The sequence below is a fragment of the Myxocyprinus asiaticus genome, chromosome 28 (genome assembly GCF_019703515.2).
Source record: "Myxocyprinus asiaticus isolate MX2 ecotype Aquarium Trade chromosome 28, UBuf_Myxa_2, whole genome shotgun sequence".
Taxonomy (NCBI): Eukaryota; Metazoa; Chordata; class Actinopteri; order Cypriniformes; family Catostomidae; genus Myxocyprinus; species Myxocyprinus asiaticus.
The window spans coordinates 32,836,099-32,860,540 of record NC_059371.1 but is presented as its reverse complement, the minus strand read 5'-3'; the positions used below and the strand labels follow the sequence as shown (position 1 = coordinate 32,860,540).

At 39.5% G+C, this 24,442-nt stretch overlaps 1 protein-coding gene across 10 annotated transcripts in view; it reads left to right on the top strand.

The window, feature by feature from the left end:
* Positions 1 to 24,442, top strand: part of LOC127419304 (solute carrier family 41 member 1-like) — a 108,552-nt gene that overhangs the window by 15,256 nt on the left and 68,854 nt on the right. For 3 of the 10 annotated variants that reach the window (XR_007893637.1, XR_007893638.1, XM_051660610.1), the window contains 2 exons: positions 16,485 to 16,566; positions 17,728 to 17,764. The exons of 4 other annotated variants lie outside the window; for them this stretch is intronic. Coding sequence is in view for 3 of the 6 variants with exons in the window: in XM_051660618.1 (XP_051516578.1) it covers positions 17,728 to 17,764 (37 nt within the window). In the remaining 3 variants the exon portion in view is untranslated. Of the gene's footprint in view, positions 1 to 16,484; positions 16,699 to 17,727; positions 17,765 to 24,442 lie in introns of those variants that run through there. 3 more of the 10 variants (XM_051660618.1, XM_051660616.1, XM_051660619.1) reach the window with 2 other exon arrangements.

Genomic DNA, 24,442 nt, shown 5'->3' with positions numbered 1-24,442 from the left:
CCCTTTTTTTATTTTCTATCTTTTGTTCTCAACCCCATCACGGACATAATGGAAGTGATTTGAAAATGATTCTACACAATACTTGTTATAAAATAAACATCTACCTACTGCTCATGTGTCCCTCATACCTATTTAATGACTACAAATATAAAATTAATGACAGTTTTCTTATTTTATATGACTTTAAAGCTCCAAAAAGCACAGACAATCATAGTAAAAGTAATCCATACGAATCCGGTGGGTAAATGTATATAATCATGCAGTTTTTGGTAAAATATCTTTCTCACAAAGGAACACATACTGTATAAATGCCTACATTAATGACAAATATGTGCACATTTTACACTTTTTCTTCTAGGTACAAATTTAGTGAAGCGCCTCAGGAACATGACAAAATGCTTGGTTTAAGATAGAAAGGAGACATTCTTTAATGATAAATATTATTTTAATGCAATAGTTCTTCACTGTAAAAAATAAACATTTGAGTAAACTTAAAAAAGTAAGGCAACCAGCTGCAAAGCATTTTTGAGTTTACTCAACTTCAGGCAAATTATTTTTACCAACTTAACAATTCAAGTTGGATTGTAAGTTCCATGAACTTAATACAATAAGTTCAGCGAACTCAAATATATCAATGATCATTAAGTTCAATAAACTTTAATTTTTAAGTATAGCTGTCCATAATTTTCAATATTCTTGAAATAATATAATATAAAAATCTTTTTAAGCAGATCAATATTTCGACATAAGATCATGTATCAGCCCCACCATGAGACCAAATATTTGGTCTAACTTAAATGGTGGTGTAGGTTAATAGTACTTCAGACTTTTAAAATTTGAATCAACTTTATAAATAATGAAACTTAATCAAAGCGAACACTAGTCACCCTGATGGTGACTTAAAACCAAGCACAACTTTTTACAGCAAAACATAATTCAAAACACATAAAGAGCAAAAACATCTATTAATTCAAAAATGCTTTGACTAAACACTCTTAAATAAACTCAAGAGCAGGGGATTATGGGTAGTGTCTTCAGCCACAATGCTTCTCCAGTGGGTATGCTCAGTAGCAGGTGCAACAATGTCAAGTTCATAGTGCTCAGCCTTACAAGGTTCCCCCAGATTTTGACCAATGAATTTTCAAGACCTATCCATGGCTTCAACAAATGGATAACATCATTTAAGATTTGAGTCGAAATCAAAGATTTAAATTCCCACATAGAGTATTTCCTGATTTTCCGTGGTAGAGCCTGGCTTTATAGACTTACAACAGTAAAATTTAAACGTCCATTTCACAGAGGTGCACAAACAATTAGGAGGGTGTTGGAGGGTCAGTGATCAAACTGAGCATGCTCAAAAGCCTGTATGTTCTACCTTCACCACCAAACTTGATATTCTATGTGCTCACTGTTTAAAAATGTAAGTTGACTTAAATGGCATAAAAGTTGATTTAATTGATTGTTTTAAGTAAACTAAATTTTTTCAACATTAGATAGTTCAATCATCTTTTAAAATTGAGCTTATCTGACAATACTGAAGTTGGATTTTTTACAGTGTTGTAATTCATAATATTAGACATATCTACATCTTCTAAAAAGCCTTCAGCATTTATTTAAGTGAACCACCACTTTACTGAATCCCAGGAGTGACCTGTAAACATAATGACTGGTACAGCTCAGAGGGGGCGTGAAGAGACCATAATAACTGTTTCCTCACTGTCATGAAGGGCCTTTGAGGAGCAGGGCCCCTGAGAGGGTCAGTTGTTTCACCAACGTTGGCATATCCAGGATCATCTTGTAAGAGATCAACTTCAAGTGATGTCTTTTTGAGTGATGTATTATTTTCTCACAGGTGTGTGGCAATAAATAATAAAGTTCACTTTTATATTAATACATGGCTTTGCTTTTCCCTCTGTTTTTAAATCCAGCAGCATCTTTGAGTGGCATGATTTATCACTATATCTTGGAAAGCAATGTTTATTATTTAATTTTAGTTTAAAGCTATTAATCAGTCTTTCAGTGGTGGCTGCAACACCGGTTGTTTAGAGAGCTATATTTCATGAGTACATGTAGCTCTCCTGGTCTTGCTGTGCTTGGGGAAATGCAATGGTCTTCCAGCAATTTGACAGATTTATTTTTGGAGCATTTGCCATTGTTGGGAAGAGTAGATCCATCTGCCATGCCACTGAGGTAACTTGAGGTCAAACGTTTGGTGACTTGTTCTCTCAACAATGAATAGAACCATTTACAAATACAGTGGCCCCACAAAGTATTTGGACAATTAAGACATATTTAAAAAGATCTGAATATCGATGCATAACTTACTAAATATCAAACTAAATAGCATCTACAAACAAATTATTGCAAAACAAATTAAACTTAAAATATTTCCTCTGCACCATTATTGCAAGAACTTTAAAGCAACTAAAGCTATTTATATTCATATATATATATATATATATATATATATATATATATATATATATATATATATATATATTTTTTTTTTTTTTTTTTTGTATGAAGAGTAACCACAGGTGTAGTTTATCAATTTAACTATGGGCATGTTCCCTCTAACATTTGAGTCCAAATACTTTTTGTCTTAACTTGAACAATATACAGTATCTATGTTTTATTTTATTGATTGATTTATATATATATATATATATATATATATATATATATATATATATATATATATATATATATATATATATAGCTTGAAACCGTGTTGTGATAGAGTATATTTCTTACAAACATTTCCCATTTGGTTTAATTTTGTGTTATTTAATGCAAAGACTTTTTGAGGCCACAAATCAATGAGAAAGTGCTGCATGTTGAATTCCTATTTGAAGACGACAGCTTTAATTTGAAAAACAACATGCGGTACATGTGTGAGATGACTTATGAATATTCTTTGAGATATTGCTTTTGTTCTTTTTGGACAGGCTTTCATTATGGCTTGCAGTTTTGCGGTCAACATTTGTATGATTCTCATCGAACTTCTGACCGTAACATTACCATCAGATTCATCCCATATAATAAAACACAGATTTGAACATTGTTGCTGTGGTCAGTTTTGTATCTCAGCTTCAGTTCTTATGCTGAGTCATATTCAAACTTTATGCAAGTACATGGTTTCTTGCAGGACTGGTGAGGGCTTCAGATCCCAGTCCAAAGGAAATGGATGAAACTTGAATACACTTGATCTCTTCTAGATCTCAGTCATGAAACATCTTGCAGGAATGGAGAAGCTGTTGGCAGCTCTGCTCACATTTCCAACCCGAGACACATTATTTTCCTCCGGAAATAAAACTGTCTCTCTCTCGGAATTTACTGTTAGTCTGAGAGATGATAGGAACAGCTAAAGCTTGGGTTGGCGGCTGCATTCATACTTTATGTATTTAAAACATACTGGGCTCTATTTTAGTGTCCATGCTAAGCGCAGCGCTATGCGCAACCATCTTGCGCTACGTCTTTAAACGTTTATCCAATTTCCGTGAGAGTGCTAATTCTAAGCGCAATTTTCGTACCTGCGCAAGTAGATGAGGGAGTGTTTGCGCTATCCATGGGTGTATGCGTGCAAACTGTGGGTGTATAGTATGTTAATGAAGTGCCGCCAAGCGCAATTTAATATTTTCCAGAGAAATAAGTCATTGTGCCAAGACGTTTCAGAAGCCACCTCTGTTTTCAGTGCAGAGTTTAAACTCAGTTCCTGCATTTGCAGTTTGGAGATGCCAACAGCAGGTGGTAATAAAGTTAATGTCCAAACTCTGAAAATACAGTGAACATCAAATTACGTCTCTAACAATCACAGTTGTAGCCGTTTTATGAAACAAAAATGTATGAGATTTGTGTTAAAACTTTCTAGAGGTCATGGTTTATTTTCTATTATTATTATTATTGTTATGTTTATATTTACAATTGTATTTAGGATCTAATTTATATTAGTAATTTTCCTGTTGTCGTAGAGTGATTTTTCAAGAAGTTGAAGAAGGTAAAATATTTGGATTTGGGGAGGTCGTTATATATGATTTTTTTACCACTTTTTTATTTTGATTATATTTTAGTTTTGTTTGAAGTGTAATTTAAATGTAGAAATATTTTGGGTTTAAGTATTTCTTGTTTCAATAAATGTAGTTTTTAAACCAAAATAGATCGGTAGAAGTGAAGTGCGTGCAAAAAAGGATCCCTCGATCCACAGCCTAACCTGGAAAGCCGAAACAATCACTGTTAATACTAGCCATGATCTGATTAATCACTTGATCGATATGATTTTTTTTTTTTGTATTTTTTTTTTTTCACCCAATTTGGAATGCCCAATTCCCTATGCGCTTTTAAGTCCTCGTGGTTGTGTAGTGATTCGCTTCAATCTGGGTGGCAGAGGACGAATCCCAGCTGCCTCCTCATCTGAGACCGTCAACCCGCACATCTTATCACGTGGCTTGTTGAGCATGTTGCCACGGAGACATAGCGTGTGTGGAGGCTTCACGCCATCCACCGCGGCATCCACGTTCAACTCACCACATGCCCGAGAACGAACCACATTATAGTGACCACGAGGAGGTTACCCCAAGTGACTCTATCCTCCCTAGCAACTGGGCCAATTTGGTTGCTTAGGAGACCTGGCTGGAGTCACTCAGCACGCCCTGGGATTCGAACTAGCAAACTAGCAAACTCCAGGGGTGGTAGCCAGCGTCTTTAATCACTGAGCTACCCAGGTCCTTTGATCAATATGATTAATAATAATTAAATTCTCTTTAATTTTAACGGACCCTACATCTAAACGTGAACCACATTTTCCATGCAGATAAAAGGAGCATGTCACTGTCATAGAAATATGCCTGACATTCAACAAGGACACAGTTGATCTGCACAAAAGAATGCAAGTCCATTTTCTATTCTTCTAATTCATTGCATACAGTCCATTTACACTACCAACTTTTTATGATTTGTTTGACAGGCAATGGACTATACAGTATAATAGAACGTAGACAGTGCAATAACTGGAGAAGAACTTTAAAATTAAATTGCACTTGACCAAGCCCATTAGCGCTTTGCACACACAATTTCACCAAAGCCACTTGCGCCTAGACTTAGGTGCATGCTTGCATGAAAATACCAAAACTTCATGGCCATGCCCATTGACTTTGCACGTATGACTTAAAGCATAGCGCTGTGCTTAACTCTAGTGCTCTTAAACTGTTTTTTCTACATATTTTTGTATGTATTGACTTCCCATTTCACGTGTAATTCATTTGAGCTAATTAGTGGTACTTGTTTAGGCAAGCATCATTATTATTAGTGATCATATTTAAGGATAGGGTATTTCATTTTTCCATGTGCTGTTATGTCTCACTCATAGTAGAACGCTCTAGGCTTTCAAAGTATTCTCTTTTGAATGCGAGACTGTGCAGACGCATTCAACGTACAGTATGTGCACTACGACTGCTTTGTGTTACTCCTTAGTACAGTCAATGGCAGATGCTGTATATGCGCAAGCGACGTGTACAGACACGGACTCTCCGTGTGTGTAGAATAACAGGGTTGCAAGCGGACAGTTGGTGCATACTGTGCTGATGGCGAAATTTGCTTCATGCACACTGTAGCTTCAAACGGAAAACTGAAGTCTACTTTGGCCTTTTGTGTTAGCGATTTGAGCACCTTAGCATAAGTACTAATGCCTAAAGGTCAAAGTATACTTTGGTTTTCCGTGTGCATTTACGTCTCGCCCACACTACAATCGAAAACATTGTCATCAGCACAGTATGTGCAAACTGTTCAGCCCATTTTTTCCTGACACGTGGACAGTCATTGTCTTTGTGCATCGTTCGCACATGTGCTTCTCATTCTCATTCGCTGTGCTAAAAGAGTGTCACAAAACACTCTTTGCTCTTTTGCCTGGCATATGATAAAAGTGTTGAAAAAAATCCCATAGATGTTGAAGAGGGACCCGAGCCATATCAAGGGACCAAAATATCATAGAGATTTGGGGGTGGGCTCTTTTGACTTGGGCTCATAATGAACCACCCAGACCACCCTAACAACTGCATAGCAACACACCAAAAACAATTCAGAACACCTTAGCAACAGTTATAGCAATGCCCTAGGAACCACCCACAATACCCTAGCATTTAGATTTGCATGCCAAACACAACTCACATTTTCTCCAAAAATGTTTAAATATAGTAAGACCAACCCTAACATATACCATACAATGCAACTTTTTACACTTTTTGAAGTGCATAAAGACATTTTGAGTTATTAACCATTTTAATTATTGACGATGTCCCCAAAATTAGCATTTTTTGTGCTATTATAGCTATAGGTCAGAATGTGCACATACACTGAGAGCATTATGCCTACATATCCATTACACTAGATAAGACACTAAGTGTAGGGAAAAAAGTCAGGCCTCAAACCTTGGCAGCCATTCCTTTCCCTGGTGAGTACAAGTCCAATAACAAAAGTGCATTTGTTAGCTGTGAAGCCCTTTTTTCTTCACAGTTTAAAGGGAAGGCAAATGATTGTTGAGGAGAAAGAACAGCACCACGATTAAAGATGTCAGCCAGCATGGGAAAACCCTGTTTTAATATCTTACATTGGTGCTTTCTGTTTGTATATACTAAGTATTAATATCATTTCAGTAACTGGGTTCTAGTTTACAGCAAATACTGTATACACTGTAAGGCTGTGATATATTTACTGCACAGAATAAATATTTCTTTTTTTATTGAGAATAAATAACGAACTCATAAACCCACGGGGCACCTCTGTTCCACTTAAATACTGATTTAGAAACATATTACCAGCTGACTGCAGCTGGCATAGACAGGGGTTATCATTAGACAATATGGTGTTACAAGAGAGCAGGGGAGGGGGCAAACACACTCATTTTACTCTGCTGAAAGTTATTGGCTCACAGCCCCTGTGTGTGCGTGCGTTAGAGAGAAACAGAGAGATTGGGAAAAGATGCAATTCGTTGTGAAAAATCCATCAGGAGAGGACTTAAAGACTGTTTCATATTGCATAATGTGCACCACTGCAAACAGCTGAATAAAATTGACATTGTTGTGACATCTAAAGGATGCACCGTAGTCTGTAGAAATAGTGTGATTTCAGTTATCAACATGAAATCAAGCAATATGAATATCAAAAGCTTGCTAAGAACAAAAATGCTTTTTTTTTTTTTTTTTTTTTTTTTTTTACCAGATGTTGTCTTTGAGTAGCCTATGTTTGTATGAACGAGAACAAATTATTCTCATCACAGATTAATAGTTTAGGCCCCTGAACTTTTTAAGGACCATCTCATACTCTAAATACATACATCTGATACTCTAAAACTGGAAATGATATTTCTTACATAACAAAACACAGCTAGACACATTGTATTGCAACCAGACAGGGTCTTTATGAGAAATTCCCTCAATAGAGCTAAAACAATTTTGTCTTCTTGAAACTAAAATAACTTACATGGTGGCCCTAATTTGATGGTTGAGAAATCACAATGTCTATACTAGAATAACATACTAACTGCTCTTGAAAATATTATCCTGTGGTACAGTCTAGACAGAGGAGAAGACTATAGAGGATAAAAACACTGAACAAATAAGGACTTTGATACTACCATGGAGGGGAACTTTGTTTGCAGATATAACTTATTACATTGGTTATATAAAATTTGTCTTCTTCTTCATCTTTAATTGTTGTTATTTGTATATTTTCTAGCCATGTCACACTTTTTCGGGTTAAAAGTTTGTCAGCAGTTGTAATTGTTTTTGCACATTGTAAAAAAAAAAATTGTCAGGTAATATAAAAATGTTAACACATGTGCCTTATGATGTATCATGTAAATTAACTGGTTTTATTCAAATGGAAAATATGTTTTAATTTGACCAAATCAACCTGATGATATTATTTTACATCACAAATATATTTTTTAAGGGTTATGTCAGGTAGAAAGTGCTCCTTTAGGTAACAACTGTACATTTGAACTTTTTACAATGCATTTTATTCGCAAAATGAATGTGCTATATTTATGTATTGAATTTATGTGTGCAAGTGCAAATATATATATATATAAACTCTTTGTGTTGCATCTTTGCTCTTGACCAGACTCAGCGTTTCTCTCTATGTTCTGTGTTATCGATCCTGTGTTTACAGTGATGGTAAGAGCTCGGATTCAATCAATATTTGTCTCTGTGAACCTTTGGTGTTCAGGTAACGGTGACGTGAGTGATTTCCAAACAGTCTGTTCTCTGCCAGATGAACTGTTCCGAGGGACATTTTCACTCTGCTGGATGATCATGACACAATTTCAATTTGATAAAGAGTTTTGTCACAAAGTATTACATAAGGACACTCTGAAAGTTTTGTATGATGTTTTATTTGCTTTTGGATATCAAGCTGCTCAGTCTTAATTCTTTTGAATTTATTATTGTATTTTAAAAAACTTATACATTTAGCAAAATGATGGAATTATTTTAAATATTTTTTAGTTTTATAATGAAACTAAATATGAAATGTTTATACAGAGTTTTTAGTCTGAACAGTAAGGGAAAGTTTTCCCAAAATTAATTATTATATCATTTTCTCTTACCCTTATGTCGTCCCAAACGTTCCAGACTTAATTTCATCCATAGAACATAAAAGGTGAATTTTTGAAGAATATCCTTACTCTTTTTCTTGTAAAGTGAATGAGGACTGGGGCTGTCAAGTTCCAAAATTACCAAAAGCACCATAAAGTATCATACAATTTTTCTGAGGTCATATGATAGCTTTTTGTTAGTAAAAGGTCAAAAACTGCCAGGATATTTTTCAGCGTTTGTGTTTCATGGAAGAAAGAAAGTCATACGGGTTTGGAGTAACATGAGGGATGTTAGAGGGAGAGTATATAATGACAAAATTTTTATTTTTGAGTGAACTATCCCTTTAATACTATTTTATTTTCAGCAAAATACCCCTCCCAAGGCTTCTGTTCTCAGTAATGTGAGCATATATATTCTTGGTAGCATATATTACCCCATGAACTATGTATCTTGACCCGACTTAACTCCTGTTATTTATGATGTCATTATTTTTTGGCTCATTAAATGCCTCTAACTGATGCAAGGTGACCATGGCGTGTCGAGGAAAGTCATGTGTGTTTCATTGGGGCAGAACGGCTATTTATCTCAGTTTAGAAATGGACTGTAGGCTAAAGATGACACCCAGCAGGAAGGCATGTTAAGGAAAATATTACTATTACTAATGCATATAGTTAGGGATAGCGGTTTTAAAAAAAAAAAAAACCTAACTTAAGTAATAAACTTGTGTGTAACTCATCCCATTTCAAACAATGAAACAAACGAAAAATCTATCAGACTTGTGATTTGCCTGGCGAACGATAAAACAAGTGAAGCCATATTAGGGACCTGAATGTCATAGTGACTTGGGGGTGGGCTCTTTTGACTTGGGCCAGTAAGCAACCACCCAAATCCCTTCCAATACCCTAGCAACCATATAGCAACATGCTAAAAACCACTAAGAACTCCTTAGCAGTCGCATAGCAACACCCTGGCAACCACCCATAACACCCTAGCATTATGGCGGCGAGTTACCTGGGCAATCAACACACATTTATATTTGACAGAAAATGTAAAAATAATGTTACAACTTGTTACTACTCATGTTTGAACGAGCGTATTTAAAGGAATAGTTCACCAAAAAATGAAAATTCTCTGATCATTTACTCACCCTTATGCCATCCCAGATGAGTATGACTTTCTCTCTTCTACTGAACACAAACAGAGATTTTTAGAAAAATATTTTAGCTCTGTTGGAACATTCAATGCAATTGAATAGTGGCCTGAACTTTGAAGGTCCAAAAAGCACATAAAGGCAGCATAAAAGTAATATATAAGACTCCATTGGTTAAATCAATGTTTTCAGAAGCAATATAAGTGTGGGTGAGAAACAGATCATTACTTAAGTCTGTTTTTACTATAAATTCTCCCCCCTCTCCAGTAGGTGGCGATATGTACAAAGAATGTGAATCGCCAAAAACACAAGAAAAAGAAAGTGAAAGTGGAGACCTATAGTAAAAAAAAAAAAAAAATTAAATATTGATCTGTTTCTCACCCACACTTATTTCACTGAAGACATGGATTTAAACTGGAGTCGTATGATTACTTTTATGCTGCCTTAATGTGCTTTTGGAGCGTTAACAATTTTGGTACCCATACACTTGCATTGTATGGACCTATAGAGCTGAGGATTCTAAAAATCAAGTTCAGCAGAAGAAAGAAAGTCACACACATCTAGGATGGCGTGAGGGTCAGTAAATGATGATAAGAGTTTTAATTTTGGGGTGAACTATCCCTTTAACTCAATCACTATGATAATCATAAGTCATTTTGACCTAGGTAACAATCAACCAACACACACTTGGAAAATAACAAAAAATGGTTGTAAACTTCTCATATATTTTCACCTAAAGTAAGAATACTGTGATTTAAGCATGTATATGATCCTTTGCTAATAAATGACTCCCGTGAGTCAAAAAGAAGCCAATTTCAGCAGTTATTAGTAGTAAAGCATATTCCCTTAAGAAAAACTACTTATCATATAATCAGGTCTTGAACCCTCAACACAGACACACAATTTACTTAACAAGCCTGCAGAGAATTACTCAGTGTTGTGTAACATTACACAATGGGCTCTCTTCAACAGTCCAAACCTCAAATAAAGCTCTTTGTAAGTGTAGTGGAACAGTGCTATTATGTCCAATGAAAGCTTTTCTCATTTTGCTTCACTTTGCATGATTTGGTATTTTTGCTGATTTTGTAAAAAGCCGCCGACAATTATATATGTCATTATCACAGATATCTCTACTGAAGCTGTGTGTAATGCATGGATGTTCCCTGAATAGACTAGAGACTGAGTCATATCTTCAGGTCCAAATCCGGGCCATTGCTGAATTTAATCAATGCTGCAATCTACAGTTGTGATACTTGGTTTGAGGCTTTTGGAAGTCACACTTATATCTCAAGGCATATGTATGCAAAACATGTAAATGCTCTGATATTAGGGTTTTCCTTGTCCAAGAATACCCACAGTTTGTTCACTGTTCACTGATGCAAATTGCTCACAAAATTGGACAGAAATGTCTCAATCTGACAAACTCCAATCAAATTTGCTGCTAGGGTTGCGAACTGTTCCTTATTAGATGGGACGTACCATATTTTGGCTCAAATGAAGACGTCCTGTACGGGATGCCTATTGTCCTATATTTAAGTGGCAAAGCACCCAAAAAGAGCTGTGTTCACAAATAATGGTGTGATATGACAAGCACTTTTGAGGAAGATCTAATCACTGAATTTTTTAAAAGTTGGCCAAATTAATGGCATCAAATCTTCAAAAGATACTCAGGGTTTTGTTTGACTTAGTAGCTAGTTAGTAAAAAATCTAGAATAGGGGTTTCCAAACTTTGATCCAAAGGATGGAAGAGCTACTTCACCAATGTATTGTGCTACAGGCCCATTGAAAATGGAGTAGTTTGTCCAGTTCATTTTCAACTAACACATTACAAGCACTTTTGATGAAGTCTTAACAGATTAGATATATATTGAGTTTCACCAATATATGCGAACCAGTGCTCAACAAGTTGACGACATCTGGAAAATGTCAGAGTTTAGGGTGTCCATTTGAATTTCTCAATATGGTGGCTATCATGTGTTGTAACCACCATTATACAACATCTGTCTGCTTGAGTTATCTCATGTGAGTGTACAACATTTTTAAACATGTTATCAAAATTACGCAGCCTATATAGTCCATGCTACCATGCAATTCAATGGAGAATATGAAAATACAATGTATTGAGCTAATGACTGAGGCAAGAAATGAAAATTGGATTTTACAAAAGGAATATGACTATCTTGTAGTCCCTAATTTACCGGTGTTTTACATGCTACCTAAGATTCATAAAAATCTAGAAGATCCACAAGGTAGACCTATCATCAGTGGCAAAGAGTCTATAACAGAGCCTATATCCAAATATATAGATTTCTGTTTTATAAAACCATTAGTTATAGAATTGCCATCCTACATTCAGGGCAGTACACAAGTTTTAAAGTAAATATCTGCCATTTGATACATTGGTGATTGCCTTATGGGCACTATGGATGTGGAATCTCAGCAATATAGTCCATGATGAAGGCCTTGATTCGATGAGACAAGATCGGATGATTCTTGATCATCCGATCAAGAAGTGGTGATTTTATTATGCACCTAACTGAATAGACTTTTTTTGTTGTTTTTTTTTTCAGGACCAATTGAATACATAAGAAAAGGGAACAGCAATGGTGGCATGTTTTGCACCAAATTATGCTCATTTGTTTAGAGATAAGATTGTTTGGTGGGGCATTACGTAGATGATGTCATTCTGTTTTTTTTTTCTTTTTTTTTTTTTTTTTTCAGGTTGTTAATTCAACCAATGAAAATTTGAAATTCAACTTGGAATATGATAAGACCAAAATCAATTTTCTGGACTTGACTATTACAAACGACAGTCGTGGAAATCTCCACACTTCTATTTACAGGAAAACTACTGATCGCGACACTTTTTTGCATGCGGACAGTTTCCAACAACCATGGCTTATTAAAAATATTCTATAAGGCCAGTTCCAGAGATTGAGACGGATATGTGATTCTGATGAAGACTTTGAGATACAATCTATTGATATGTAATATGTTACAGTGCTTTCGACAGAGAGGATATAAGCCACCGGCACTTACATCAGCATACAATTAAGCACGGTCATTCAAGAGGGATGAAGTACTTGGTAAAAAACAGAGACTTATTTGGATACACATATTAAAGACTCTTTCGTATTCTGGGCTTAATGAGGACACTGATTTTTCTCCATTTGTACAATCATGGACTGTAGGCCTGCTTGGTGCTTTTTTAAGATGTAGCCCCTCTAATAAAAGCTTTTTAATATTAAAAATCCACGTGAGTGCCTGGATGTGGATTCATGATTTTATTATTAGGAAATATCCACTAATATTTTTCATATTATCAAAATTATTTTCCTTTTTTTTTTTTTTTTTTTGGTTTAGCCTAAAATTTTAAGGAGAAAAATAACTTAAAACCCATATTTTAACAAAAAAAAAAAAAAAATACCAGAATAATAATCCATGCCTTTAACAGAGTGTCTATTTACACTAAGTTCAAATAGCCCATTTTGTTGGCAGAGGCTATATACACTAACTCCGCCCACCACTTCTGAGACCAAACTCAAGGCAGCCATGACAGATATATTTGGGGTCAACTGTTGATCAAATGAAGGCGGGCATATTTGAAATTCAGATTCAGTTATTAGACCTATTAGCATTAATATTGTTATTGTTCTTAAGGATAATAAAACAAAGTCAATTTTTTCTTAAAGTCTATTTTTAATAACAGGCAATGCATCATATTTTTTCTGTACAGTGTTATTCTTAATGTGCACTATTCCACGTGTATTTGTATCACAGTTCCTTGTGTTATATTATCCAGCCATTAATCCAAACATTATAAAAAGTGTAGTTGACTGCAGGAGTCCGTTTGGAATGTAGCCTACTCTTAGCAAAATACATGTGCAAAAATAAATAGGATGTATATTTATGCAACAGCGCTCTTTACACATCTCACTTGCATAAAAACACAGATGATATACTCCTCAGAATGCATCAACACCATGGAAAGAACATAATGAAATATTTATGCCAAATTAGGTATAGAAATGCTCAGTAGTGGATCCTGGCATAGGCTATATATATATACTACTGGTGAAAAGTTTTGAAACACTTGACCGAAATGTTTCTCATGATCTTAAAAATCTTTTGATCTGAAGGCGTATGCTTAAATGTTTGAAATTAGTTTTGTAGACAAAAATATAATTGTGCTACCATATTAATTTATTTAATTATAAATCTAAAATGTAATTAAAAAATAAAAGTTTTTGAAATTGATGACTTGGACCAAATAATAAAGAAAAGCAGCCAATAAGTGCCCAGCATAGACGGGAACTTCTTCAATACTGTTTAAAAAGCATCCCAGGGTGATACCTCAAGAAGTTGGTTGAGAAAATGTCAAGAGTACATGTCTGCAAATTCTAGGCAAAGGGTGACTACTTTGAAGATAAAATATAACACACTTTTGATTTATTTTGGATTTTGTTTAGTCACAACATAATTCCCATAGTTCCATTTATGTTATTCCATAGTTGTGATGACTTTACTATTATCTAAAATGTGAAAAAAAAATTATAATAAAGAATGAGTAAGTGTTTCAAAACTTACGATAGTGTATTTATATATATATATATATATATATATATATATATATATATATATATATATATATATATATATATATAGTTACTTAATTTCAATATTCATTGTCTAGTTATTTTTATTTAAAGGGATAGTTTACCCAAAAATGAAAATTCTCTCATCATTTACTCACCCTCATGCCATTACAGAAACATGGCTTTCTTTCTTTTGCAGAATACAAATGAATATTTTTACACCTTACAGCTCTCTTGGTCCATAAAATGCAAGTGAATGTTGGCCAGAACTTTGAAGCTCCAAAAAGCACATAAAGGCAGCATAAAACTTATCCATAAGACTCCAATGGGTAAATCTATGTCTTCAGAAGCGACATGATAGATGTGGGTAAGAAACAGATCAATATTTAAGACACTTTTTTTTTAAAATCTCCACTTACACTTTCAGACGTGAAGTGAAACTAAACAGGCATCAAATGTGACTTTCAGAAGTGAAAGTGGAGATTTAGAGTATAAAAATGACTTAAATATTGATCTGTTTCTCATGTTGTTGTTGTTGATATTAAGTGGGGCACCACGTCGGATCTCGCTTAGGGCACCAAGTAAGCCAAAACCAGCAATGGAAATGCTTTAACAGCGTTAAATATATTCATCTCTAGCATTGACAGCTGGGCACTAGGGCAGGGCAGGAGAGTATAAATGTTTGCAGAACAGCAACAGCGCCACCTACTGTACAGGGGTGAAATTGATTTTCAGATTAATTTTTTACGCACTCTGTGTATAGTTTGTCTCGCAAAATCATCACTGATTTGGTGTGAGCAGGCCTTTAACGCGGGCCAAACATTTGTCTCTCGCGGGCTGCCTATTGAGGAACTCTGGTGTAGGGTGTCTGTTGGACTCCAATTAAACACAACAAAAATGCTGCAGTGTTGCCACTGTACTGTATATTAGTATTTAAACAGGGGTGTAAGAGTATCTGCCACTATTTGCACTAGAGTGCAAATAGCATCTAACGCTATTTGCGCTTAGTGCAAAGAAGATGCTTTTTGTTGCTTTTTACACTTAGTGTAAATAGCCTCTGCCTTATTTTAAATATCTTGTGCAACATTAATGTTTTTAATTGTGTTATTTTTTTCATAGCTGCCAATATTCCAATATATTACGGTCTAAATGTGTAAATTGACAAGAACGTTATGTCTCTTTAAATAAATGCTTCTCTTCTACTTCTATCCAGTTACACGAGTTATATATCCTCTTTAATCTTGTAAATGACCATTCTATTCCTGTTTTTGCACCATTTTTCTGAGTTTTTCAGCCACTATTTGAAATATCTGTCTTAAATAGTTAAAGTAGCGCTGACATAACAATGTCAGGTTTATGTGCTTGTTTTTGCTCTCTAAAGGAATCTAGAAATCTCTCTATGTTCCAAAATGGACTGTGAACAAAAGGTAACACTGAATAGAAAACGGTACGCTTTGATTACATCCTGTTTAATTTACTCTGTCAGGACTCATCATAAATAACCGATCTGACCAGCCTGTAACAAGCAGATTTCTAAGAATGATGAAGTAGGCCACAGGCTTTTGTTTGTGTGTGCTCCTGTATTGCTGGCACATTGGGTCAGAACTGGAACAATTAGTGATGTTCTCCTCTTTAAGGGCATCTGGGGTACAAGGGCACTTCAGTTAAATCAAAACCCCTCTACACTACCAAATTGAATTGATAGAACATGAAGATAAAGATAAAGACTAGTGGTACCTTTTCCAAGATAACTGCTTGTAGGAAAGACAAATCACATAGGAGACACATCTCTTGAATACCTCAATTATTTCTTTATATGACAACGAGATCAAATAGGAATAGGCCAAATGAAGACATTTGCTTAAGTGTCCTGCTTCACAGATGTTTCTCCTTAGAAAAGGACCCCAGTAATACTAATCTCTCACGTATTTCCTCTAGAGGAAATCTCAACAATGTCTCAAACTTTGTTTATATTTGTCAAGATACCAAATTCTGCAATCAAAGGTCAGAAATTTCAATATAATCTCAAATATTCTCCCAAGACCAATTTATTCAACCTATGCTATCCATATTAATTTTATGGCTCTATATTCTTACTAGGCTAAATGTCAACAAATGTCTCATTTGTATCTTTTTTTTCTCCTAATTTAGGACATTTTAGAGCAAACGTCTGAAATTGAGAAGTCTTCTGAGCTGTGAAAGCACAATATCTGAGCAATAACACTGTCCTCTGGTAAGAGCTAGTTTAAAGCTAGTTTTGCGAATGGTCATGTTTATAATCATATTTGGAGAGTTTGACGTTGTTGATTGATGCTGATGTGAATGCAACCCTAAAAACATTTCTTGGACAAGTTAATGATTAAAATACCAGCGTGTATGTATGTGTGTGTCTGTCTACTTGTGTTTTTGAATGCTACAGAGAACACTGGCACATTTTGTGCCCTGCCAAACAGTTGAAACTAGATCGGTGTTGTTGTGTCTTTGGCCACGAAAGCAATTTGTTGTTTCATTCCCACCCGTTTTTTTTTTGTTTTTTTTTTTGTTTTGCTGTTCTCCCTCCCATTGCTTTTTAAAAATAAACAAGGCAATATAAAGATCGAATGTAGGAGTTAGTGGCCTTTGCGACATATCTAAAAATTCCATTTTGGAAGATAGGTCACACAGCTTCATCAGTGCAGTAAACACCCTTCAATCCTGAAAGTATGGTACATGGTGGGAGTGTTTTAGAAAGCTACAAAAGCAATGCTTTTTCTCTCCCTTCTCACATATAGTTTTAGCCCCTTTAACATGCTGTTATAAATGTGATGTAATCGCTGAGCCACTTGAAAGCCGGAGAAAAAAACTAAATATATTATCACAGAGGGGGTCGGACAGAGAGAGTACATTTGGGGGGTAGTCACACTTCCTTTGCTCAAAGCAGCATTGCTCACACACTGAAAACTCCATTTGGGGCATGGATTGTCTCTCGTCAGGGGTGGGAGGGGGCTGTTGCTTGGGCCCCTCAATGCTTGGAGGGGTGTTGTGGGGCCCCTGCATCCCCATGCCCAAACATGCTCCGCAACTCTTTCACTCTGCACATTTCAAAAGAAGCATGTTCTGGCTCGGCCAGAGACCACACTAAAACTCTTGCTTAAACAAAGTACTGTCAAAGTGCACTCCGAAAAACGTTTCCTGGAAAACCGCTCTCATTGGAATTAAACAAAAGGAAGACAAAAGATCATAAACTGCTTTTCTCCAATTTGTTATGTTCTGCAAAAAATGGTTGTTAGAAAGAAAGAAATCCAAAAGTGCATTTAATGAAGTTTATGCTTAAAGGGATTATTCATGCAAAATGTAAATTCTAATGGTAATTGAGGCTGTCCTTCTGCCTAACATCTCATTTTGTGTTCTTTAGAAGAAAGAAAGTCATTCAAGTTTGGAACGACATGAGGGTGAGTAAATAATGACAGAATTTTACTTTTTGAGTGAAATATTATAGTAATCCATCATTTTTAGCTGTGTTTTTTATTTTTCTCTCTGGTGCCACCCAGGGCCCAATCGTTACCCCAGTATGGCTCAATATGTGGCCCCCGGGGCTCTTGGCACTTTGCCAAAACTCTTCACAACAGGATCCTGTTCAGCCATCTCAATGACACCCACCGTTGCTTTTTCTGCATCCTCAATTCTCTCTCTTTCTCTCTCTCTCTCTCTCTCTCTCTCTCTCACTCACTTTTCCCCTTCATTCCCCATCTCATGTAACACAAACACAGTGCCCTTTCTCTGAGGCCCGTTGTCTGACTCAAACCTGTGTTAGTTTCTGTAAACATGTTGTATAGTCTGGACCCACTATGTCCTCAGAAGACTTTGAGAACAGTGAGTTCTTGCATAAATTAACATAAAGACTGTGTTATATGTTTACATTTTTCCTAATTACACCATTACCTAGGGATCCTCTCAGACTCGCCTGCTAAATCTGATATTAGCAGCTCAGTAAAACATTTACCAAGAAGTTGTCTGAGTGTGGAGATAGTCACACAAGTGGCACCACAATGATTAAACTCATTCAAAATGTAAATAAACGTGCTTCATATATAAACACACTTGAGAACAAACCCAGTTTTGGTTGCTGAAAAAAAACACCCTCTCAAAAAAAGATGCTTGTCTGTAGAGTAAATGCAGCATTATGCACACTTTCTATCTTGATAAATGATCTCTGCTATGGATGTTGTGTATTTGTGGGTTTTGCTAAGGCAAGCATTACTATTACTATTAATATTGCCCATACTTAGTGTTAGGGATTTGAACAAACTCCTTATCCTGAATATTGAAATTTGTTGTGTAACTCACTACGCATATACAACTGACATGAATGATAGCTTAAATTGTGTGGCTTGTTGAAGAGAGATGAGCTATTACTTTTCTAAGAAAATTGACTAATGATTTTCACCTGGCAGACAATAAAATGGGTGAAAATATCAAATAGACTTACACTGAAGGACGGAATGAAAACGTCTCGGTTACTGTCGTAACCTCCGTTCCCTGATGGAAGGAACGAGACGTTGTGTCGATGTAGTGACACTAGGGGTCGATCCTGAGAGCCCGAGACACCTTCAGATCTTTGAGAAAAGGCCAATGAGATTGGCGAGTAGAATTTGCATGCCATATCCCCGACATTCGGGAATAAAAAGGAGGCTGGAATGCGGATTCATTCAGGTTTTTGCACTGAGGAGCCGAGACAAGGTCCTGGCCATTACAGCGGTGTAGTTCAGCCTGTGGCAAGAGGGACACAACATCTTGTTCCCTCCATCAGGGAACGGAGGTTACGACAGTAACCGAGATGTTCCCCTTCTGTCACTCACTCGACGTTGTGTCGATGTAGTGACACTAGGGGTCCCTATACAAAACGCCACAATGGCTGAACTGTGTTACATGAACTGCCGATGCAGGTGTAGGCAAGCTACTGTGAGCGTAGGAACAGATGCACTCGGACTGCACGTAGTCTCCCCAGACGCCCCAAAACATCATGTAATTCTCAACAACCCTGAGGGGGAGAAGGAGACGTATCTAGTATGGGAGCAGGCCGTGCCATTTCTCTCTACGTTTTTCTCTCCACAGAAAATTAGATTTGGCTGGGGCCTTTAAATACTCATAAAATGCGCCGGGGAAGGCGTTCTTTTCCGTTCCTATTCTTTCAGGGGGAAAAGACCCCGTGGAGGCCACACCCTGCCCTGAAGGGGAAGGTAAAAAAGTAGCGAATATGTCATATGGGCCTAAGGCCGCATATGGAAGAGGTGCAGTGGTATGTCCTGCCCTTCGTAGGGGAGAAGCTCTACAAATGCAGTGACCGGGGCAGAGAGACCTCTGCCAAGGGAGACGTGGGTCTACCAAAAAAGGGAGACCGTACCGTGGAAGATACATCACAGGAGGTTACCGGGGTAATCGTGACCTGTGGAGCACTTACCCCAGTACAGGGCACGTTAGCACACATACTGGGTTTGACTATGAATTCCTCCGCTGAATTCGTGAGCCAGAGGGCTAGGAGGAAGGACATCCAGGGTTCACAGATCGTGAACACGCATGGGAGAGAAGAGCGCACGGCTTCACCTCGTGGAGGGGAAAGGCACTATACACAAGCGGTACACCTAGCCAGCTGCCCCGCATAAAGAAACGTACATGTTTGTAAGTTTGTAAGGACTGGGTCTGGTAGGCCAAAGCGATGGTGTCCACGATCCAGTGGGCAAGCCTCTGTTTGGAGACAGCGTTCCCTTTCCGCTGTCCACCGAAGCAGACAAAGAGCTGCTCAGAGTGTCTAAATCTCTGCGTGCGATCCAAATAGATGCGTAAAGCACGCACCGGGAAAAGGGGTATGAAAGTATTTCAGTGGGACCGACATTTCCCGCCTGGATAAGTTCAGAGAAAAGAGATGCCGAGAAAAGAGATGCTCTGAACCGGAGAGATCTTGCTCTTTTCCCAGTTGACCCAAAGTCCTAAACGGCTGAGGTGCGTGAGCACCAGGTCCCTGTGTGCACACACTAGCTCTCAAGAGTGTGCTATAATCAGCCAGTCGTCGAGGTAATTGAGTATGCGAACGCCCACTTCCCTTAACGGGACAAGGGCTGCCTCTGTGACCTTCGTGAAGATGTGAGGGGACAGGGACAAGCCGAAGGGGAGGACCTTGTACTGATATGCCCGGCCGTCAAACGCGAACCATAGGAAGGGTCTGTGTCGAGGTAAAATCGAGACATGAAAGTACATGTCCTTCAGGTCTACCACCGCGAACCAATCTTGATGCCAGATGCAGGTCAAAATGTGCTTTTGCATCAGCATCTTGAACGGGAGACTGTGCAAGGCCCGGTTCAGAACTCGCAGGTCCAAGATTGGTCACAACCCACCGCCCTTCTTGGGAACGATGAAGTAAGGGCTGTAAAACCCCTGTCTCACCTCGGCTGGAGGGACAGGCTCTATCGCACACTTCTGTAGGAGGACCGCGATCTCCGCCCACAGGATGGCAGCGCTCTCGTCCTTCACTGACATGAAGAGAATGCCGCCGAACCGGGGCAGGCGCCTGGCGAATTGAATCGCATAGCCGAGTTGGATGGTTCTGGCCAGCCAACGTGACGGGTTGGAAAGCGATAGCCACGCATCCAAACTCCGGGTAAGGGCACTAACGGAAGGATCGCATCCGATGTTCCTGGGGGTGGGGCCTCACGGCGGGGGGCAGCAGGGAGTGCTGCAGGGAGTTCCGCGTCGGGGAGCGGTGCTCTGGCCCGAGGCAGCCGCGCTGAGGGGACCCACGAAGCACTTACCTTGCTCCGCGCGCCCGGCGTAAGGCGGACTGGCGACTGAGGAGGAGGGCCATCCTTAAGACTCGTCACCACTGGCCGGCCGGGGGTGTGGTATGTGTGATGCAGCGGGGTACGCGAAGGCAGGGGGCCGTGTTCGTGAGGCCCAGGCTGCAGGCGCTCGGTGTCTGGTAGCCATGGGGACGGTGACCGTGAGCACTGGCTATGTGACCCGAGGAGAGAGGAAACTGCTCTTTTTTTGACATTGTGGGTACTGCATAATGTGCAGAAAAGAAAAAGGAACAAAAGATTTTCCTCCCGGCCCTCCACCGGGGGATGGAGTGGTCTGGCTACCAGCTCCGGAGTTCCCGCAGACATCTCGATCCTTGGGTGCTGTCTCAGGGGTGCATGGAAGCCCTCCTGGGGGTCTTCGCGGCCGGCCAAGAAGCGGGGGGTGTCCCTCTCCTGCGGGGGGCTCTACACCAGGGCCGAGGCTGGGCTCGGGCTGGGGCGGAGCCGGTTGAGTTTGTATCACCGCAGGGGGACGCCCTCGGTGAACAGATGGGGTGCGCACTCTTGAGCCGTGTCGGGGCAATATGTGCTGAATGGCCTCCGTCTGTTGCTTCACCTCCGAGAACTGCTGGGCAAAGTCCTTGACGGTGTCGCCAATGAGGCCGACCTGGGAGATGGGTGCATTAAGGAACTGCGCCTTGTCCGTGCTCAGGGGCAAGTGGAAGGTTCCGGCAAGCATGGCGGTCAGCTCCGCGTCGGCCTCACACTGGGCTGCCACACCCGAAGGCGGCAGTCCGGTCGAGTCCTTGGCGTCTGACATCACCAAGGCGCTCTCCGGTGCAGCGATCGACATCTCATCCGGCTCACGAGCTCCAAAAGAGACATTAGGCTGGCACTGAGGCGAGCTGCCTGTCTCATCCCAGAACTGGACGGGCGCAAATGAGCGTACCGGGGAGTGTGTGGTCCGTGGGGGTTTACCTGGCGGAACCGTATCCATTGAAGCCCCCGAATCGCCTTCAGTGTCAACCAGGGCGGCCTTGTACCCGTAGGTAGAAGGACCAGTTGGGGGGCAGCTGAAGTGGCTTTCCCTCGAAAGAAGGAAAGCCGCAACCGCAACGTTGCCATGGTCATGTTCTCGCAATGAGAACCTCAATGTGATTTTTGCCCAGGCACGTAAGGCAGTGATCGTGACTGTCAGAGGTGGAGAGGTAACGACCGCATCCAGGAACTGCACAGAGACGGAAGGGCATCTTTAAAAAGACGTGTCTTTAAAAAGACGTTCAACGTCACTGTGCCTGCTCTAATAGGGAAATATACTCTTTAGAGAAAATAAACTCTTTTAAAGCGCTGTCGAAGCGCTCAGGGGCGTAGTCTGCAGTGGAGTGCAGAATGGAGAGAAAGCCACAGAATGCGCCTAATATACAGCACATGCTTCTGAAGAGGTGAATGGATCAGTAGTAGTATTCAGCTTGCTGAAATACAACCGCTCGACTCTGAAGAAAAAATCTGAATGAATCCACATTCCAGCCTCCCTTTTATACCCGTATGTCGGGGGGAGTGGCATGCAAATTCTACTCGCCAATTCTCATTGGCCTTTTCTCAAAGATCTGAAGGTGTCTCGGGCTCTCAAGATCGACCCCTAGTGTCACTACATTGACACAACGTTGAGTGAGTGACAGAAGGGGAACAACCTTGAACACCCTATAAACTGCCTAGCAACTGTTTAGCAACCACCCAGGAGAGACTAGCAGCCACCCAGAACACCCTAACAACTTGCTAGTAACCAGCCAGAACAGCCTAACAGCCACCCAGAAGAGCCTAAGAACTGCCTAGCAATCACTCAAAACACCCTAACAACCACCCAGCAACTACCCAGAACATTCTAGCAGCCACACTGAAAACACTAACAACCACATAGCAACCATTCAGAACACCCAAACAGCCACTCAGAACATCCAAACAACTGTCTAGCAACTACTGAGAACAGCCTAATAAGCATCAAGCAACCAACCAGTCCACTATAGCAGCCAACCAGAACACCCTAACAACCACCTAATAACCACTCAGTACAGCCTATTAGCTGCCTACATCCACCCAGAACAGACTAAGAACTGCCTAACAAACACCCTGATTAGCCTTGCCACCACCTAGAACAGCTGCCTAGCCCAGAACCCATTCACCCCAACAACCACCTAGCAACCACCAAGAACAGCCTAGCAGCCATGCTAACAACTAGCTAGCAACAAGCCAGAACAACCTAACAGCCACCCAGAACACCTTATAAACTGCCTAGCAATCACTCAAAACACCATAACATCCACCTAGCAACCACCCAGAACAGCCTAGCAGCCACCCTGAACCCCCTAACAACCACAGAGCAACCACTCAGAACACCCTAACAACTGCCTAGCAATCATTGAGATCAGCCTAACAGCCACCTAGCAACCAACCAGTCCATTATAGCAGCCACCCAGAACATTTTTGGTGTTCTTGGTGGTTGCTAGGTGGTTGTTGAGGTGATTTGTGGGTCTACTAGTCTGTTCTTGGTGGTTACTAGGCGGATGTTATGGTGTTCTGGGTGGCTGCTAGGCTGTTCTGGGTGGTTGCTATGCAGTTCTTTGGGTGTTGTGCGTGGCTGCAAGGCTGTTCTTGGTGGTTGCTTGGTGGTTGTTAGGATGTTCTGAGTGGTTGCTAGGCTATTCTGGGTGCTTGCTTTGTGGTTGCCCTGAGAACCACCATGCAACAACACAGAATAACTTAGCAGCCATGCAGAACAGCCTAACAACCACCATGAACCCCCTAACAACCACATAACAACCACTCAGAAACCCTAACAGCCACTCAGAACATCCTAACAACTGCCTAGCAACCACTGAGAACAGCCACCTAGCAACCAACCTGTCCACTATAGCAGCCACCCAGTACATGCTAACAACCACCTAGCAACCACCCAGAACAGCCTAACAGCTGCCTATATCCACCCAGAACAGACTTACAACCCCCCATTGCAAGCACCCAGAATTGCTTAGGCAGCCACTCAGAACATACTAACAACCACCAAGCAACCACCAAGAACAGCCTAGCAGCAAGGCAGAACACCCTAACAACCACATAGCAACCACCCAAAACACTCTAACAGCCACTCAGAACACCCTAAAGGCCCAAACATACTTCACACAAGTACGCAAAATACGTTGCTCTGGTGGTTACAAACACTGAACCACAAGGGGGAGAACGAGTTTTTAAGTGCCACGAAACCGGATGTGGTGGAGTCAACATGTTGACAGTTAAGGATTGTGCTTTTGTATTTGCTAAAAAGACGATAGAAAAATATGT